The following is a 20,450-nucleotide window of genomic DNA, read 5'->3' on the forward strand; positions in this document are numbered from 1 at the left end:
CGCACCGGCTCCATAGACCAGAAACATCGCATTATGGCCTCGCTCTGAGCCTCCTGATGCGACAGTTGTGTACATACCTAACCGGCAATCCGTCACCATCGACGCCTTGATCATGGACCTCCGGTCCAGAGGCTTTTTTCGGGGGCATCGGAGTTGTCAATAGTACTCCTTAAGTACTATATTATTAGATTTTGAGCGCTGTCACTTGTGCACGCCCGGGGATTTAAAGCGAAGTGACAGTAGTAGCACTCTCCCCATCTGCCGGTCAGCTAACTAGCTTGCTAAGTCAGTAGCCAAGAAGGGCATCACTTTTCTTTTGGAGTAAAGGACAAGGAACCTACAACACCACTACTTTCACTCACAGAAGACTGATCAGAGGCTGACTCCCCGAGTTCCCATCTTACTACACACTCACTGTTGATTCCTGGTAAGAAAAACACCGACTGATGGCGGTTGGCTCTGCTAGCTTTAAGTACACCAGAGCTCGGCTTCATATTTGTCAAAGGCACACAGCCGAGCTAATGCTAGCTGGCTAATGTTAGCTAGCTGGTTGAACAGGCCCTGCCGGCTGTCACTTCACACACCATGCTAGCTAGCCAGCTAATGTTGCCCGGAATACGAAATCGGATTAAACCAAGTTAATGTGAATGATTTAACATTAGTTAAAAGGTGGTCTCTTGATTAATCTTGAGGTATTCTGGAGAGCTGTCTGGATAAAGTTAAGATATCGTTAGATGAAATGTCAGCCAGGGTTGCTAGCTCTCGTGGCTAGCGTTAGCTAATCTTCAGACGGTTACCGTTAACACTGGAGGCTCCGTAAGGCAACGCTAGTGAGCCCGAACGTGAAATGTTTCATGGTTTAAACACGGTTTTCACTATATTTTAGAGCTGGAGTCTGGACGGTAACAGACAGACTTTAAGCCTGAGCTTATGTACCTAATTAGTATCATATTGGTTTAAGTTAAACGTCAGGTTGATGGCTTTATTTGCTGGCGGAGCTCGCTGGGCCTGTAATTAAATACACCTCGTAGGACAGGGCTGGGCTAAACCGCTAACATTAACCAACAATAGCTTAACTGTAACATAATCGCTGCCAAGTGTTGCAACATTACTGCTAGCACCGGCTGGTGTGCTGTTCGTTGAGTTTGGATGAATAAACACATCGTTGGTGTGGACAGTAAAACTATCAGACCGGGCTGTGTGTACGTTAAGGTTAAATGTGGACTCAACACTCAGCCACGTAGCGTCACTAAGCAAAATGTCTATGGTAGTAGGACACGTAATGTTAGCCGGCTGTCGGCTAACGATTTAACCTGCCTCGCTAGCGGGCCAGCGAAATACATTTTAATCCTGAACTTAGCTGAAGACACAACGGGAAGCTTTTTTTCTTGACTACCTGTCACATTTAATGCCGGTTCATGAGACTGTTAGCCGTCTTTGCCATATGGTAGCTTTGTACATTGATGCCCTGTCTGAAGGAAGCATGGCAGTAGCTAGCAGCTAACGATAGTCCCTGTCTCAGCAGGTGGATGGTGTATGACACGTCTGCTAGTAGTATTAATCCCAGCGTGTCTTGGCTGTCCCACCGCGTCATGTATGCTGATGAGAAAGCTGTAGTCGCTTTCGAAATGGATATCGTTTTAACATAATTTGAATGGGTTATTTGCACACGCAGCTAGCACAACCAGGGGGCATTGGAGCCACTGTTAACACAGTAAATGAACTTTGACCCGAGGTATCCATTTTCTTAAATTCACTCAAAAACTAGACCAGTCCAGGTGATTAGGTGACAGTCACTTATGAGCTGAAAGTAGATCTCCAAACCATTATGAGTAATCCCCCAATTAGTATTTGTCCCCCATTTGCTTTTTGTTATTTGGCCAGCGTATGATGATTTATAGATGGATTCTTATTTACTCTCACAGTTCCATTTTTTTTTTTTAAGTGATTCAATAACCTCCATGACCCTTTTTTCTACTCAAACAATAGATAGTTTTGGGTGGAGGTTAAAATACTTGAATCGACTGCTGTCTGATTAGAGCAAGGAAAACCACAGAGGGTATTTACAGCAATTATTCATAGAAACTGCATGCATGAGCTATGAAATATGCGAGTGATTAACATTGTGGGAGTTGGTGGTGTTATCATAGGAGTAAACCACAAGCCACACCCTCACTGCTTGGTTAGATGTTGCCACTCTAAAGGTTCACGTCTCGTGTTCATGTCTGTTCAGTGCTGTGGAATATCTAACCTGTATGGCTGCAATACCATGTTCAAAGGAGATCAAATTTGAATTGAAAGTAATGCCATCTCAGTGCCTTTTATTTAACACTCGGCTGATGTTTAATTATTGTTTCTTTCTTGAATTTCGTGTTCTTCTCTTCCTCAGAAAGGCTGGCAACACAACGCCACCCTAATGCAGAACCATAAAAGAACGTGAAATGAACAAACCACCACAGCCTATAACGGGACCTACTTCTGTCCCAAACCCTGCCCCGTCCCCTGGATTGACACAGGTGAGAGAAACTGACCTTGAAGAATATAAGTTGTCTCAGTGCATTTCAATCTGGTAACATCTATTTTCCTTGATTCTCTGCACAAGGCTGCCTACGGCCCAGGACAGCCCCCTTCTCTTGTTTTTGCCACCCCTCCACCTCCACAAATGAACTCTGCTCCACAGCCAAGACAGGTATTACTAATGTTTTTTGGGTTTTTTTCAGTATTCACTGTATGCGATATGTTTTTCCTTGTATAAGATCCTTCCCTGTCCTACTCTTCCACAAAGATTTCTGACACTGCTTCTTCGGCTGTAAGGCTTTGGCTAAATCTATGTATGTGTGTGAGTGTTAAAGCCTATTTGCCATCTTTCTTCTTGAATGTCAATCTTGTCTTCTTTCCTCTCCTCTGCTGTCCTCCCAGTTTGCTGCAGGGCCACGTACTTTACACCAACAGGTACTAACACCCCTCACTTTTCCTCACATCCCTTCTGTCTCCCTAGTGTAGTGCATGCTTTCAGTTGCACATTTTGAAGCATTCAATGAGAACGCTGTCATGTTTATTAGATGAGTTAACTTCCCTGAGGTCCAGTTACATTGAGGTACATATTTGTTTTTAGAAATGTATATTTCTTAAATTGTTATCAGGCCAGACTGTTTTAAAATCAGACTTCACTCAGGTTTTATTTATTCTTAATTATTCCTGCACCTCTTACAAGACATAATCCCAATCCCTCTGTCATGATAACTGACAATGTGAAGTAATTTTAAAATCGTTTATTTATATAATTCTTTTCTAGTCTTAAGAAGTCAAATAAAAACAAAAATGGTCTTTTTTGGGGGTCAGCTTTACAGTTTAACATTCAAGTGAGTTGATATTTGGTACCTGCAGCTTTCAAACTTTTTCACTGCCTGTATGCACCTGCAGCCCATAAAATGATTCTTTAACCACCCAAAACTGGGACCTGCAGGACTCCAGGGGCTCCTACGTCTATGAAGACTTTTGCGTCGTTGCATGCACAGCTATGGTTGTTTGAGCTTACTGTTCATGGCTGAGATATTTTGCTGCTGCCTCTCATTCTTTCCTCTTACACCTTGTAATCTCAACCTTCCACATTGTCTCTTGTCCTCATTTTCACCTTAATCTCACTCCCTCTCTTGCTCTCTGCTCATGTGTTGCGCGGCTGAAGGGTGGATACAGAGCATTACAGGTAACCGCTTTTCTCTTCGTCCCCCCCACCCCTTAACTTGGGATAACCCCAGTGTAGCAGAGACATGACATTCAATACAACTTGAACTGGTTAGAGGTGTTGTGCTTGTGTGTGACTGGTGACACACACAAGCACAACACGTGGGTCATGACTACCATAGTAAAGCCACTAAATGTACTCACAGAGCAACAGGTTTGCTTACGCTGAGATACATTCTTCATCCTCTTCCTCTCGTTCTCCTTCATCTGTTCTCTAGAGTTACTATCAGAGCCGACCAGCCATGGCCACCAGTGCTCCAAGGGTACAGACAAGTAGTGGCCCACGACCCGTCGGACCTACACATGTCTACCCACCCAGCTCGCAGATGATGATGATCTCCCAGCAGCAGCTGTCTTTTGCTGGCTCCCCTCAGGGCTACTTCATCCCCCCTGGACAGGTTGGTCCACATTAGTAATCATCAATGTGTTAAATTAATAAAATTGACACACATTACTTTTCAACCTGCCCACACAATACTAGGACATGTTCATCACATTACCCTACTGGCCCAAATATAAGAAGATATGTTTTTGAAGACATAACATTTGTTCGTTTTGAATTGAGAGTACCTGCTCCTACATGTCACAATGTCACTTTATATTGTGTTGTTAAGCAGCCCTAAGCATTTTTAGGCATAGTTTAACGTGGGGGGGTCATCTTATTTGGGCCAGTGCTGTCCATCTATTGTTCCTGACTCTTTATTTTGTTTCTGCAGTATCGGGCCCCATATATGCCACCTACTCAGCAGTATCCTGTGACCAGTGGTACAGCAGGCTTCTATCCGGGAACGAGCCCTGCTGAATACCCTACTTATGGTGAGGGGTTTTTGCCCAAGCAACAACAACCAAGCACAACCATAAACACAGAGGATTGTCAGTCAAAAGGGGTGAAATCTCAAAATACCAGGAGCTCAAATTTAATTCAGATTTCAACTTGAAGCATTTAGTTTTAATCCATATCCATTTGCGCACCTCTTTGCCCATAAGGTATTGCTGGGTGTGTCAAGGTTTTGCTTGGCTTGCTGGTGTGTTTAATGTCTTTCCGAGTCCAAACACTGCTCGATGTGGTGTACTGCCAGTTGCATGTGGTCTGGCTTGATTCTGCTTTGGCCTGTGTTCTTTCTATCTGCAGTCTCACCTGACACTGCCTTACAGGTTCCATGAAATGGCTTTTAGACGAGACTTTTTGTTCTTTTGCTGGATGTATGTCCATGTTTAATTTGATTTTGGAGCGGGATTTAATAATAGGATTTGAACATTAATGAGTGTTCTAAGTATTGACGACTACAAAATGGAGGGCAAACATTTGAATATGGCCACAACCACTACTCATCTTAAGATTAATTTTTTTTTTAAATGCCGCCCCAAACGCATTTCTGACCCGTTTTACTGCTGCAAATGCTCATTTACTGAGGGAGAAGGTTTTTTGGGGTAAAACTAAAATATCCAATTTTACTGGTTCATACGTACCCATGAGTGTAAAATGGTTCAGTGAACAGAATTTTTAAACTTTTAAGGAGGAGAAGCATGATTTTCTATGTAAAGATATTTTACAGTTGATAGAAGAGTAAGATGCAGCCAGGAAGACGAGGTGAGAATACAGTAAAGACGTCGTTCATTTCATGGGACCTTTTTTAACACCCTGCTTCCTCTGGATCCTCTCATTAACTCATTCTGCATCTGTCTCTTCCTGCCCTCTCTCCTTCTTTCCTCCCTCTCCCGCCCCTCACTCCCTTCCTCTTGTTTGCTGCGTTGGTTCAGAGCCCTCTCTTGCTGCGAGGGAGAGGCGGGGTGGTGGGGGGAGAGGGGGCGGGCGAGAGAACGGCCGTCTCTCTCTCCACGGTGCTCCTCTCACCTCCCAGCGCTACCCTGGTGAGTAGTGTGTTTGCTTGAGTGTTGGTCATCAGGCTTTAGTGGCTAAAATCTCTGTGGCACTTCCTGTCTTTGATAGTGTTGTAATTTTTTTCTTTTTCTTTTTGGTATCCCACACATGCATATGTAAAGTAAATGGGATTCAAAGTGCAGGGTACATACATTAAAAACATTATGACATTCAATTATGAATATTTTAATAGTGAATAATCACATTTGGGATATTTCTTTCTAAATGATGACCATACCAGCAGAAGGTACACGGTGCACTAGAGGCTTGTTCAAGTTGGAGACTGCAGTGAACGATATAGTTACGTTTATAAATGTATAATATAAACCTTATAATCTAAACCTTTCAAACTTTTCAACAAAACATGGCGTAGTTTTAATAGATGGTTAGATGTCTTTTCCCCTGCAAATCACCAAAATCACACTTGGTTGACAGTTGCTCCAATATCCTTCGACTTTCAAGAAAGAAAAAGCTTAAAGCAAAAAACCTGAGCCCCTGACCCACAAAATCAGTTTCACCCTAATTTACTGCTTAAGAGGAGCAGCTGGCCCGCACAGGGTCAGTGGTCTGCATGCAGTGTGCCGCTACCAGTCTGCACATTTCTTGCTGAAATACCTCTTCCTCAGACTTGTATTAAATGGTGTATTTCATGTGATTACAATGACAGAAATGAGATCATGCACTTACACGGCAGTCTAACATGCTCTGTCCCACCTTCAGTGCGGTTATGAGGGTCATTACTCCAAAAGCCTGTGTCATAACCAATTTCATATTAGTGTTTTTGAGATTGAATTTATTCATCACAAGGTACCTTCATCTGTCGGAGGAAGCGATTGCCGACCAAAACGTCTGTGGTTTCATTTGTTCAGTTCAACTCAGCCGCTGCAGTGGTGGCTGTACTAGCGAAGTTTGGCCTTAACAACAGGGGAAAAAAAAGTTTTTGAATCCTGGATGGTTGTTTCAGTATGAAGCTGCGTCTTGTTCTTGAATATTGTTTTCTTTTCATGAATGCCATTTTGTCTTATTCTATACTTGCAGCAGGAGCATACTATCCAGCTCAGCCGCAGTACTCTCCGTCTGTCCAGCCTGCACCGGTCATGATCAACCCCGCTCAGCAACAGCAACAAGCCCCGCCCCCTCAGCAGCCACCGGCACAGTCACAAGGCCCACCAAAGAGGGAACGCAAACCGGTAGTGTGTCACAACAAAAGGGCAGCGCGCCTCTTGTACGGGGTCAAAAAAAAAAATTGAATGGACAGAAAATGTTTTGTCTGCTCAATGTGGAACTTTCTCTTTTACCTGAAAATAACAATAGTATTTATTATAATGGGCGGCAGCTATAGATCAGCAGTGACGGGATCGTTGCATACTGTTTGTATTTTAATGTTGGTTACATGTTTTGTGGAAACCCAACCAATATTTACTTTGTCTCCTGATAGATAAGAATACGAGACCCCAACCAGGGCGGGCGTGATATCACAGAGGAGATCATGTCAGGTGGAAGGTCCACCACCACACCGACTCCCCCACAGGTAAGACTGCTGTTGAAAAGACTGGTCTGTCTGACTGATTTAAACTCTGATCTAACGGCTGTGTACATAGTCAAATACAGAATTGTCTTATTGATTATATTACTGATCATCCTGAGTACTAATAATGACTCGTGTGTGTGTTACTATGTGATAAAGGTGTAGTTTTTCTAATTCTAGAAATCTAAATGGGTACATGTAGAAAATAAAGTGAATGAAAAACACAGTTAAACTGTGAAACTGGTGAAACTCGTGTTGTAAAAGAATATTTTCAGTCTGAAATTCTTCCTTTTATTTTGTCTACATTGGTAGTTGGCTTATCTGAGAATGTAGTAGTTTTTCCAGAAGTGTCACAAAAATGTAATATTTACAGTCTCTTGTCTTATGAAGTAATAGCATAATATAACTATAAAGCTGTGAATAAAACACACAGCTTGAGCAGATCATGACTGTGCTCTGATTTTTAAAAGCAATAACATTTGGTCAGTTTGTATGAACAAATTGTCGGAGAAAACAAAGCACAGCAAAGGAATTCTTTCACACAACCTCCTATCTTATTTATATTTCATTTCACAACTCTGCTAGATTTATGCAGCGCTGCTAATATGTTAGCACAGAGTTTCACTGAACAAACAATAGAAATCCAAAGCAAATACACTTATTGCACAATTATGTACAGATGTTCTGAGGGTTGGTTATATTTTTAGGCTAGTTTGCCTCCACTGGCGAGTACACAGAGTTACCAGTTGGATTGGATTAAACATCAAACGCTTTAAAACAAAACACATTACAATTCAACAACAGGACTCAGTACAGTGGTCAAAATGATGACAGGGTTTAATCAACCAGTTGTTGAGCTACAAGTGAAAAATGATTCCATTAAGATTACATTGGCAGGATGATGTGATTGTGACGACATTAAATACATTGTCACTCATGGTTGTAATCTGTTTTCTTTTCAACGGGTGCTTAAAAAATGACTAAATACTGTTTTCTGTCTACAGGCCTCGATAGCAGATTTAAGTCCTGCACAGACCAATGGTGAAGTTACACAGCCTGCCACTACAGTGACAAGAAAAGGTGAGTATATTTTTTCAGTTTTGGTTCTCATAGAAATGCAAAATGGCTGTCTTCCACAGTTTCCTGATTGTAACCATTTTGTGCGTTTCACTGTCCAGATGAAGCCGTGGAGCCTCCTCCCAGTGCGGAAACGCCACCTCCGCCTAATACAGAGCCTGTGGTGGAGGCCAAACAGGAAATGGACAAACAAGTTACACCGCCTGCTGAGTTAGCCACAGAACCTGTAGCTCCTGCAGCTGCCACCGAGGTGCCATCCCCATTGATAAAGGACCAGCCGTCTTCCTCTCCCCCTCCACCAGTTGCAGAATCTACTACTTCTACTGCTGAGGCAGAGAATACTAAAGTTGGTGACACAGTAGACGCTCCTGTCGGCCCCTCAACATCATTAGCAGCACAAGAGGCACCCGTCAAAATGGAAGAACCACAGGCTGCTCCAGCTGAGACGGCACCAGAGAAGGAAGAAAATAAAACGGAGGAAGTGAAGACATTGGAAAAAGAGGAGCAGGTTGCCAGTGCTAAGTTAGAGCCGGCAGTTGAGGTTGCTGCAACAGTCACCCCTGTTAACGCAGCAAAAGAAGAAACGGCTACAAAAACAGCAACTGAAGTCTCTCCCTCTCCACCCTCCGCAGAGGAACCCGTTGCTCCGCAGCCTCAGAGCGCTGCCCCGAGCTCTGAACCTGAACCTGAACCCACAGTGGCTCAAACAGCAGAGCCTCTTCTCTCCAATGGCCTTCCTCAGGACACTGAGGAGCTGTCTGAGGATATAGTGTGTACACCCACTACACCCCTTGACAAGCCCGATGCTTCTCAATCTCAGGAATCCACACCTGTGGCGAAAACGACAATGCCAGCCCAGGAGGAAGAGGAAGAGGAGGAGGTAGTGGAGGAAGAGGAGGTGGAGAAGAAGAAGGAGAAGGAGGAGGAGGAGGAGGAGGAGGAAGAGGAAGAGGAGGAGGTGGAGGAGAAGAAAGAGGAAGAGAGGAAGGAGAAAAGTGAGGATGCCCCACCCCCCACTTCTGTTAGCTGCCCTACAGAGGAATCTACTACTATGCAAGGTAGGGGGTTGATTCTCACTTGCATTTATGTGTCATGTAGATCTTATTGAGATTTTAATGTCAACACTGTTTCCTTTTTCTTGAAGCTGCTACGTCTGTGCCAAAGAAGAGGAAGAACATGAAGGAGTTCAACAAGAAGAAGGCCATTGGAGACCTTCTGGATGCCTTCACAGAGGTGTGTATGAGTCCAGATGACAACACGAAAGACCGAAATTAACAGAGGGTCATAGCGTTTAAGTGTCTCTGCAGTGTCAGCTGTATCAATAATGTTTTTTATGATATTTATTTCCTTGAGGAGTAACTGGGTTATTATGACACTTGCTCATCTCTTCCTGTTTTGTTTTCTGCAGGAGCAGGGTGCCAAGCCTGCTCCTGAACCCTCGTCCACTCAGGCCGACCCTGTCCCTGTTGCTCCAGCTGAACCTCCCGCTGAGGTTGCAGATGAGACTTGGGAGGAGAAAGAGGACAAGCAGAATGCAGAACCTGACGGGCCTAAAGCCACACCTGAGCCAACTGGGCAGAAATACCAGTACAAAGAGGGTACGTTGTGACTAAGATTCTCCAGAAATGGCACCCTATTATGTTCTCGTATTTTAAGCTCTTTCATTTTTAACAGAGGGCTTATTCTTGCACATCAGTTTTCCACATTATATTTTATCCTCTGAATTCACGCATCTCTCCTACATCTCCCAGAACAATGGAAGCCAATAGACCCAGAAGAGAAGAAGCGGTACGACAGGGAGTTCCTCCTGGGCTTCCAATTCAGCAGCGCCAGTATGCACAAACCTGAGGGCCTGCCCATCATCAGTGATGTAGTCCTGGACAAGGTTGGTTATGGTCCACGTCATTTTTGCTGAGGAGTGTAAGAATAGCGTGTGACATTAATGCAAATAAGTGGATATTTAAGTAGAAGCTGCATGGAAGATCATTATAAATTTTCTTTATAAAAGTCCAGATGAAACAGCATTTCGAAGGTATCTAACTTCTGTATCGTGACGTTAAACGGGATAGACGATGGAACTTAACATTGGGAGGACTTTTAATTTGAATGTTGAACGTGGGAGTGTCAGTGCACACAGACGGGACAGATGTTTCCGACAGGAAGGAAGAGATGAAGCTCTTTGTATGCTGCATGTAGTCGCTAAAGCAGTCCAAAGTAAAATGGGAAGCGACACAAGGTTTGTGGTGGTGACCACCTGAAGACACGATGGCACTAATGAATCTTAGCTCTGCTAAAAGTCGAAGTCATGATATTATTGGTTGGTTCAAACTTACAGGGTTCACAAAAAGTTAGGGATATTCGACTTTCAGGTGAAATTTATGGAAAATGTAAAAAGTTAATGCTCCAGTGATATTATATCATGAAAGTAGGACATTTAAGTATCAGCATGCAATGGTAGTTTCTTCATCTTAAACAATTTATTGAAAGAAAATCTAACAACAGTGGAGGGTAAACGTAAAATTGGGATGTGGCCAAAGGACGTCCACTCCTCTCCTTTCTGTGACTCTTCCAGTCACTCTGTATCACTGTTACAACCTCCTGATGACACTCTGTGACCCTCTAAGCTCAGTGAACACTTCCGTCTGAGGACTTCCTGTTTGAAGCCTTGCAATGGCGAGGTGCTGCTGATCAATAGTTAGGTGTCGTCTTGGTCTCATGATGTCAGAATGTGAACAGCATGATGAGGAGGACTGTTTAAATACCAATTCTAACTGAAGCAGGAAATGTATTGGTGGTGGTTCATCCTGAAATTTCACCTGAAAGCCGAATATCCCTAACTTTTTGTGAGTAGTATTTTGTATTATTTTTGGCATGAAATTGATTAGGTGCACATTATACCAGGGGTATGATCTGAAAGGGTTATGGAAATTTTCATTTCAACTCACCTTTAACTTTTGACCTCATTAGCGTAACTAGTTTTTGAATGTATCATTGTGCTTATGGTAGAGAATTAGAAAACTTAACATACCTCTAGTCTTATCAGTGTTTGGTATTACTGTATGGGCACAGAGGTAATTTTCCCTCTAACTTCAGGCGAACAAGACTCCACTGCGGCCTGCTGACCCAGCACGACTGATGAATGTTGGTCCTGATTTTACTCCCTCCTATTTGGGGAACCTTGGGAGCAGATCAGTGGGAGGACCACGAGGCCCGGTGAGTGAATGTGTTTCTTCCATTTCTGGGATGGTTTATTTGTCCCATTTTTATCTTGTCATTGCAATAATTGTAATTCAAAGAATTTCTTTTGTTGAATACGTTTTTTTTTTTTAATTTTTCTAAACATGCACCACTTGCCTTTTAGCCACCCGGGCCACGTCGCTCCCAGCAGGGTCAGAGGAAAGAGCCCAGGAAAATCATCAGCAGCATGTCTCTCAGCGACGATGTGCAGCTCAACAAGGCTGAGAAGGCCTGGAAGCCCTCGACAAAGAAGGTCACTCGCACCCGCGCCGCAGAAGAAGTCGAGGAAGATGATTCCGAACTGGCCAAGACTCAAGAGCTGTTCAAGCGTCTGCGCAGTATCCTCAACAAGCTCACCCCTCAGAAGTTTCAGGAGCTGATGAAACAGGTGACAGACCTGACGATAGACACAGAGGAGAGGCTGAAGGGAGCCATTGACCTCATCTTTGAGAAGGCCATCTCAGAGCCCAACTTCTCTGTGGCCTACGCCAACATGTGCCGCTGCCTTATGGGGGTAAGTGGTGCGACTGTGTCTGGATGTTGTTCGTTTATCATTTGCTCCAATGATGACTTCTGTTATGTGCCACGTGTCTGGGCCACTGAATGTTCATGATGGTATTGAGGAACTGATGGAGCACACTTTAGCTTTTTAAGTTTTATGCCATATAGTTATCAGTGAAATTGGAAACACATGTATATATGAATTAAACTCGATGCTTTCCTTCTTCAGTTGAAAGTCCCCACCTCAGACAAGCCAGGACTTTTTGTGAACTTCCGCAAGCTGCTGCTCAACCGCTGCCAGAAAGAGTTTGAGAAGGACCAGGATGATGATGAAATCTTTGAGAAAAAGCAAAAAGAGTTGGAGGCTGCCAAAGAAGTAAGAAAAGCGATCTTTTACTGCAACTGCTCTAACCACCACATTTTTTGTTATGTATTAAGAATAAACCAATCATATCACCCCACCACTAACCACCCACATGTATCTGCCCTCAGGGAGAGGAGCGGGAGCGCTTGAGGGTGGAGTTGGAGGAGTCCAGGGACAAGGCCCGTCGCCGTTCACTGGGCAACATCAAGTTCATTGGTGAGCTCTTCAAACTGAAGATGCTAACAGAGGCCATTATGCACGACTGTGTAGTGAAACTACTGAAGAATCATGATGAAGAGTCTCTGGAGTGTTTGTGCAGGCTGCTCTCCACTATTGGCAAAGACCTGGACTTTGAGAAGGCCAAGGTAAGTAAAGTATTAACACACACAGATGGCAGTCAGTGACTGTTTATAACACATTTACCCATTCAACTATCTCCATCTTCTTTTTTGTGTCACATGTCTGGGCCTCTGACTACTAGAAATGAGACTGAGGGAGACAGTTCTGCAAATATATCAGACTCGCTTATTCATTCACACTGATTTTTATTCTGCGTCTCTGCTAGCCTCGTATGGATCAGTATTTCAACCAGATGGACAAGATCATCAAAGAGAGAAAGACCTCATCCAGAATCCGCTTCATGCTCCAGGATGTGTTGGACCTCAGGAAGGTAAATATTAACTCATCCATAACAAAATGTTTCAATAAAGAGACAGTTGTTTTATACAGCGTGTGAAGTAATCAACATGGATTATGAATTGAATGGGAATCCTGAATAGATCTAAAATATGAAATACTAAACCACAGGTGTTGGAACCACTCAGGACTGTTTTTATAACCATCTCTCATCTGTGATCTACAGAATAACTGGGTGCCTCGTAGAGGAGACCAGGGTCCTAAAACAATTGACCAGATCCACAAAGAGGCAGAGATGGAGGAGCACAGGGAACAGATCAAAGTCCAGCAGCAGCTCCTGTCCAAGAAAGATGGCGGGGGAGGCAGGATGGGAGGGGGTATGGGGGGCCGAGGCCCTCACACCCCAGGAGGTGGCAGGACGAGCCAGCCTCAGGATGAGGGATGGAACACGGTGCCCATCTCCAAGAATAGACCCATCGACACCACCCGCCTTAGCAAGATCACTAAGGTAACATTCAACTCTAACACAGATGTTTTCACTACATTTCTTGTCTAAAGTCTCTGAAACCCCCATTAGAAAAGTCAAATATAATGTTTGAAGGTTTGATTTTAAGTTTCTGTGCTTTTGAACATTTGGTGGTGTGTTCTGATGATTTGGGGAAACGGTTATGCAACTTGATGGTAATCTTTTGTGTTTCCCTTTAGCCTGGTGCTCTGGACTTCAACAATCAGTTGTTGGCACCCGGGGGAAAAGGCATGTGGGGCAGCTGGGGCAAAGGCAGCAGTGGAGGAACTGGAGCTAAACCAGCAAGTGGAGAGCAGGGTAAAAAAAAAAAATGCAAATATTAAGCGTGGTTTGAAGTTGTTTGTGGTGATTGGAGTGTTAAATCAATGAATATATCATTTTTAGAGGCTGGTCGTCCAACTACCAGCACCCTCAACCGCTTCTCAGCACTGCAGCAGTCTGGTTCGCTGTTGTCTTCAACAGACTCTGATCGCAGAGTTGCTCAGAGGTATGTTTAACAGTCATCCTGGACATTCCATGATCACATGCACTGAATTTATAATCGCACATTTTTTTTGTTGCATCTTAGTAAGCATACCCAAACTGATAATAGCAATAAACTTTACATCTTCATGAGATGCATTTTAAGTTTAAAAATGATGTTACCCTCACTTCACTTCTTGTTTGTTATTCATGAAACATACATGTACTAATTAAATTGTACATTTTCAGAAGTAACAATTAAGATAATTTCTAAACAGGCAGGTTGAATTGTTAACAGAACAGAGTTTAAGGTGACTTAATTCCAGTCCTATACATCCAAAATTGTTTGTGTGTGACTTGTTCAATTTAAGATCAGATTTGATGGCATAACTGTGACCTTTGTCTCACTTACATCCTTTAGGTCAAGCTCCAGCCGTGAGCGGGGTGGCGACAGAGACAGGGATCGGTTCGACAGATTCGATCGCAGCGAGGGACGGGAAGGCCGTGACGACAGGAGCAACCAGAACCAAATCACCAAGAGAAGCTTCAGCAGGGAGTCGCAGGAGCGCGGCGGGAGGGTTGGAGACAGCCGGGGCTCGACTGAGCCTGTGCGTCGCGTGGCCAGCATGACTGACGATAGGGACAGAGGAAGCAGGGACAGAGGAAGCAGGGACAGGGGAAGCAGAGATCGAGGAAGCAGGGACAGGGGAAGCAGAGACCGAGGAAGCCGTGACAGACGCCCAAGCAAAGATCTCACAGGTGAGAAACGCCATGGAGTAAAAGTGAATGTATAAATAGCTATAATGTTGTGTATATGTAGCTATAAAGATGTCCTGGAGGATAGGCTGATGGTTTGATTGTACTCACACAGGTTAGGATGCCTGACAGAAGAAGATTGATGTTAAATTTGTATTGTCCCGTTTCCGTTTTCTCTGCAGTTAAGCGTGAGAGCGCCCCCACACCGCCTCCCTCTCTTCCAAAGCCTGCCTTGACTGAGGTGGAGGTGGAGAAGAAGTCGGTCGCCATCATTGAAGAATACCTCCACATCAACGACTTGAAGGTACAAATGTGACACTGCACACTCCAGGTCACAAATTGAATGTTGCTTAAATACATGGCGATTGCTTGTAATATGAAATGGCTCTGACGGCATCCTCTGTGTTCTTCATTTGGCGCCGTAGGAGGCGTTGCAGTGTGTGACAGAACTCAACAGTGCCTCACTGCTCTATGTGTTTGTGCGGAACGCCGTCGAGTCGACACTTGAACGCAGCACCATCGCTAGAGAGCATGCGGGGCTGTTGCTGCACCAACTGGTAAAGACAGCGACGTTGCCCAGTCAGCAGTACTACAAAGGGTGAGCATTTCACTAGTAAAAACCTCATCACACCGTGTTTCCAGTATTTGAAAATGTTTTCCCCTCAAGTGCAAGTGAGATTAAGTGCTATGTGTTTTGGTGACCGTAGGCTAGAAGAGACCCTGGAGGCTGCCGAAGACACGGCCATAGATATACCTCACATCTGGCTCTACCTGGCTGAACTCATTACCCCCATGCTCCATGAGGGAGGCATCCCTATGGGACAGCTCTTCAGGTGAGCTACATGCTGGAAATCTGAAAAAAAAAAAAAAAAAAAACTAATCAAACAGAACAGTTTGTAGACTGTCACAGTCTTTCTAGATTCAACAAGATGCTTTTTAAAAACGTTTTTTTTTTTTTACTGGTCAAGGAGACCTTAAGCAAACATTTTCAGGGTGATCAGCAGTGCTGTGGCCTTAATAAATGTGTTGCACTAAGACAGAATTTCATGACTAATTCATGTATCTTGGCACAAATGTTAGAGAATCCCACTGCAAAGATGCTCAAGTGTCTCCAGCAATCAACTTACTTTTTTGTTTTGAGTTATAACTATGGTTTTATAGACTAAGGTAATAGATAAAACAACTGTATAATGATTCCTTTCAAAGGCTTTTGAAAGCATAATTCGGTGTCATTGTGTCTTCAGGGAGATCTCGAAGCCTCTTGTGCCTCAGGGGAAGGCTGGCGTGCTGCTGGTACAGATCCTCAAGTTGCTCTGCAATGGAATGGTATGTCCTACATAAAAGATATTTGTCAAGTACAAACTTGAACAGCTCTGTCATTACATCTTGTTGTGCCTAAATAAAATACTACTAATAGTTTGAAATTTTAGACCCACAGCATTAAATATCTTTGGGTTTTTTTTCCTTCATCAGACCCCTAAGAAGGTTGGGGCCATGTGGACAGAGGCTGGGCTGAATTGGAGTGATTTCTTGCCTGAGGATGAAGATGTCAACAAGTTTGTCACTGATCAGGTCTGTGAGCCACAGTAAAAGACAAACAACTGAAAACCACCACTCAGGCTGTGTTGTGTGGCATGAGGCTGAAGTTTTCATTTTTCCCATGTAGCTTGATGATGGCACATGGGAAATAAAGAGAGATTGAAAGCCCTCATACAGAGGAGGCACACTCCTTTATACAATCTCATAGAAAATAAGTGATATGTCTTTAAATATTTTATGAAAATTGATTGAATTTAAGTAAATTATCAACACAAATGCAACCTAATTCCAATACCCTCTTATTGCTGAGAAGATTAAATGAAAAGATAAAAATAGATGATGACATCGTTAATACTGGTATCATTATCACCTTCCACCTCATGGAAAAAAACACAAAGTGTGAAGAACAGATGGGAGTTTTTGTTGCTTTGTTCATGGTGCTTTTTTCTGTTTTTGGTTTGTTTTTGTTTTCTTTTTAAAATAAAAAGTGAAAACAAATAATTTATAAGTTGATCACTTACAAGACTATCTTGAATTCTCTTTGTAATTTAGAAGGTGGAGTTCACCACAGGGGAGGAGACGGAGCCAAAGGAAGTCTGTAAGAAGAAGACCCTCACTGGAGAGGAGCTCAGCAAACAGCTGGACAGACTCCTGCAGGACAAGGCCAACAACCAGCGGATCAGAGACTGGGTTGAGGTGTGTGTGTGTGTGAGAGAGATGGTTTTTTTTCCCAGCAGGGTTTACGTCAGACGTGATATTCCATGCAGGGGGTTTTTTATTCAGGTTGCATGACTAATTTGTTTCCTCTCCTTAACTTTTGTGTGCTTTTGGTTGGGTTTTTTTTTAGGCTAACTTGGACGAGGAGCAAACTGCCTCCAACCAGTTTGTACGAGCGTTGATGACGTCAGTGTGTCAGTCTGCCATCATATGTAAGTATGACTAATGCTGCGGGGCTGTCTGTTTTTAGCTAAAATGATCCTATACCTTTTGTGTGTTACTCACCACTGTTAGTTGCTGATATACGGATGTCTATATAAAACCCATTATATGGTTGATTGACAGTTGACTGTAAATTTCCCCGTCGTGGGACTAATAAAGAAATATCTTATCTTGTCAGCACTGGAGAATAAACATTTTTCAGGGCACAGAACACGTTCTCTCTTAATTTATAGTTTGTCTGAACAAGTGCTTGTTGCTCTTCATTTCAGGTGACAACCCGTACAGGGTGGATGCGCGGCAGATCAGCCTGAGGGCCAGTCTGCTGCAGAGATACCTGTGCGATGAGCAGAAGGAGCTGCAGGCCCTTTACGCCCTTCAGGCTCTGATGGTGCACATGGAGCAGCCAGCGAGTGAGTGTGATTCTATTAATCTAGCTGTGTGGTGCCAGCAGTAATAAGTCAGCGGTAACCCTACAGAGGCGGATAGAATGACAAGTCCCTTATGGTACAGTAGCCCTCTAACACATACTTAAGAGGATGGAGCTCATCATTTTCAAGTTTATACTTATTGATCCTGATTCATTATTCAAATATTATTGCTATCATTGAGACTGGGCTCCACACTCACTTTACAGAGAATGTTCCAGTTTAATTTATGGTGGTACCTCTGATATTACATTCTGATTGGTGAGAAAGTGATTTTTTTTTTCTAGTCCTGGTCATCATAGACATGTTTTGAATTTGGCAGTGAGTAATTTGTTCATGTCTTACCCTGTCACTGATTTATCAGGGCATTTAACCAAATATGCTGTTAATTCTAGGGCATTAAATTTTAGTTGGGGTCTATTTCTTTGTCAGTATTAGGGCTGAATAATGAATTGAAATATTATTGATACACACATCATTTTTATGTTATTGGTGAAAATTAAATGAAAAAATGTTCACTAAAAACATGACTCGTATTGCGACACCTGTAGAAATAATCACAATGATTTTTTAAAAATGTATTATATTTTTTTTTTCATGTTGTTCAGCCCTGTTTTTCTGAGTGCAGCTGTTCCTTGTCAGTTCAAAAAACAATCTTGCTCGGTTTGATGCTCCAGCTTGGAGATCGTTTTGAAAAAGTACACTTCAGAGTGAGTTTTAGTGTGTGGGGGGAAGGCTGAAACGGAGAGGGGGTTTCTGTGCTGTTACCAGGCAAAATAATATAAATATATTTTATGATGCCTTGTGCCATTAGCGTAAATTATTTTGCACTGACTGAAAAAACTAAACCCTGGTGTTGCCTTATTTTCTCCCCAAGCAGCAAACTGCGTATAACTCACTGCAACACAACCATCAGTCTGCTCATTACCAAAGCACGATCAATACTGACCTCTGTGTTCTGTTTCTGCAGACCTGCTGCGGATGTTCTTCGACGCCTTGTATGACGAGGACGTCATTAAAGAGGAGGCCTTCTACAAATGGGAATCCAGTAAAGACCCCGCGGAGCAAACAGGCAAAGGTGTGGCCTTGAAATCAGTCACCGCCTTCTTCACCTGGCTCCGCGAGGCAGAGGAGGAGTCTGACAAGGAATAAAAGACTGAACTGAAAGCTGCCGCCCCCCTTTGGCAAGGCGGGGGCTCTGCAGGCGGCTGTGGAGAGTCATGGACAATATTGCCAGAGAGGCAGACTCAAATCAATCCTCAATGAGGATAAATCTTTATTGTTTTCTTTTCTTTGAGGGATGGACTCAGAAAACAATCATTTCTCTCTACCCTTCCCTCTCTTGCCTCCTCATTATTCCCCCACCTGCTCTCGACAGCAAGTGTCCTCATCAAATAAACTTGAAAACTGATTCAGCAGGATTGCTTGTTAACGAGGTGTGAAGTATCCCACATCACTACGAAACGTTTTCTTTGTCACAATAATACAAAAACCAACAGGCTGCTTTTTTTTTTTTTATGGTTCTAGATAATTATAATGCCTAACATCTGATCTGCAAGAATAAACAGCAGGGCGTGTGGTGTAGTGGGTTCCCCGATACCTGGGTATCATCATGTGTGTTCAATCCAAACTCAGCTCTTATGTCTTTGTCCCTTACTGGAGTGTGCAGCATGACTGAAGTGTGTTTCTATTAATGATACAGTGGACGAAGCGTCGATAGACAAATGTACATGAACTAATCTTAAGTTGATGGATGGAGTTTTTAAAGCAAAGGTCGTCTGTTTCTCTTCCTGTTTCCCATCATGAATTCGCTGAGGACCGAAACATGGAAGACTGATGACTACTTGACTACTAGGGGGTGATCTACATGCTTCCTTTAAGCCATCCTCTCCCATCCCCAGTAGTGAACCACACTGACGGACTCTTCATCTTTACCTCTTCTATACTTAAACCTGAGCTGTCGTAGAGGACACTTAATGACCCAATCAACGGTGAAACTTGAAATCTACAGAAAATTGACTTGATGAAATATATAAAGTTAAAAAAAAAAAAAAACCACAGAAATGATCCGAAAGCCTTTTCTACTTTAAGTGGAAACTTATTTCTGGAGCGTTCTGTAAATATATAATAATAATTACAAAAAACTTCTTTTTTTTTTCAGTTTTATTTTTCAGAAACGATAAATTGCTGATGTAATTGCAGTGTGTCCTTTTCCAACAGAAACCGCAGTTGTCCAGATGCAGAGAGGTGCTTTAGATAATCCACTGATTATTAGTTGTATTGGAATTTTGTAAATATTTTTTTGCTTTCTTTATTTAAGAAATTATTGCTTCTTTTGCATCGGAAACTGGAAAGATGAGGTAACGGAGCATTGCAAATAAAGGACTTATTAAGTTGCTGAGGAGAGTTTTGGTGAAGTGTGTCTGAAACATTTCGGATCCTCCAGTGATTATTATGGTTGTGTGTTTTGTGGTTCTGCTTGTATAAGAGCTGGACGAGTGTGTCTGCTGCTGCTATTTTCAAGTTGGACTGGGGAATCGGCCACCAATACACATTAAATATAGTTTGTCAAGGTCGTTCGATGTTAAGCAATGGTCAAATTCAGTGTTTCTTATCTGTTTCCTTTAGTCAGTCCCTGCTCTCGTGCTACATTTACATTATAAGTTCACTGAGATACAGGCAGTGAAGTTAACAGATTTTTAATTTGATTAAAGTAGGTCGCTGATGGTAGAAAATATATGTTCACACAAGACTACAGTAATAGGTAATAGAAATACTTTGTCAACCCCCCCCCCCATGTAGCATTCCTAAACAGAATAAACACATTTAATAAA

The 20,450-nt window shown here is 42.9% G+C and overlaps 2 protein-coding genes and 2 non-coding genes across 8 annotated transcripts in view; 3 read left to right on the forward strand and 1 right to left on the reverse strand.

Annotated features, from left to right (window-relative positions):
* The window catches only part of LOC139214322 (bcl-2-related ovarian killer protein homolog B-like), a 130,010-nt gene that overhangs the window by 63,947 nt on the left and 45,613 nt on the right, over window positions 1–20,450 (reverse strand). The window lies entirely within an intron of this gene.
* On the forward strand, window positions 7–20,014 carry eif4g1a (eukaryotic translation initiation factor 4 gamma, 1a). 5 transcript variants are annotated; one of them, XM_070844354.1, is made up of 32 exons: window positions 7–427; window positions 2,390–2,516; window positions 2,603–2,689; window positions 2,920–2,952; window positions 3,963–4,142; window positions 4,461–4,560; window positions 6,665–6,816; window positions 7,065–7,157; window positions 8,159–8,234; window positions 8,333–9,129; window positions 9,166–9,289; window positions 9,376–9,464; window positions 9,640–9,829; window positions 9,983–10,116; window positions 11,325–11,444; window positions 11,593–11,982; window positions 12,199–12,345; window positions 12,462–12,698; window positions 12,899–13,003; window positions 13,196–13,477; window positions 13,675–13,792; window positions 13,880–13,982; window positions 14,379–14,716; window positions 14,896–15,017; window positions 15,139–15,311; window positions 15,421–15,546; window positions 15,958–16,039; window positions 16,187–16,285; window positions 16,805–16,948; window positions 17,100–17,181; window positions 17,461–17,601; window positions 18,587–20,014. In XM_070844354.1, exons 2-32 carry the CDS (start codon window positions 2,442–2,444, stop codon window positions 18,766–18,768), a joined length of 5,121 nt encoding a protein of 1,706 aa, XP_070700455.1. In that variant the 5' UTR covers window positions 7–427; window positions 2,390–2,441; the 3' UTR covers window positions 18,769–20,014. The 5 variants fall into 5 exon arrangements, with proteins under 5 accessions (XP_070700455.1, XP_070700456.1, XP_070700452.1 ...); XM_070844355.1 differs by having other exon boundaries at window positions 8,333–9,111; window positions 9,160–9,289; XM_070844351.1 differs by having other exon boundaries at window positions 8,333–9,289.
* LOC139214902 (small nucleolar RNA SNORD66) lies at window positions 12,027–12,103 on the forward strand. The gene has a single exon (XR_011585492.1). It is a non-coding gene; the product is annotated as a small nucleolar RNA SNORD66 (small nucleolar RNA).
* On the forward strand, window positions 12,769–12,831 carry LOC139214903 (small nucleolar RNA SNORD66). Its single transcript, XR_011585493.1, has one exon. It is a non-coding gene; the product is annotated as a small nucleolar RNA SNORD66 (small nucleolar RNA).

Source organism: Pempheris klunzingeri, chromosome 15 (genome assembly GCF_042242105.1).
Source record: "Pempheris klunzingeri isolate RE-2024b chromosome 15, fPemKlu1.hap1, whole genome shotgun sequence".
Lineage (NCBI taxonomy): Eukaryota > Metazoa > Chordata > Actinopteri > Acropomatiformes > Pempheridae > Pempheris > Pempheris klunzingeri.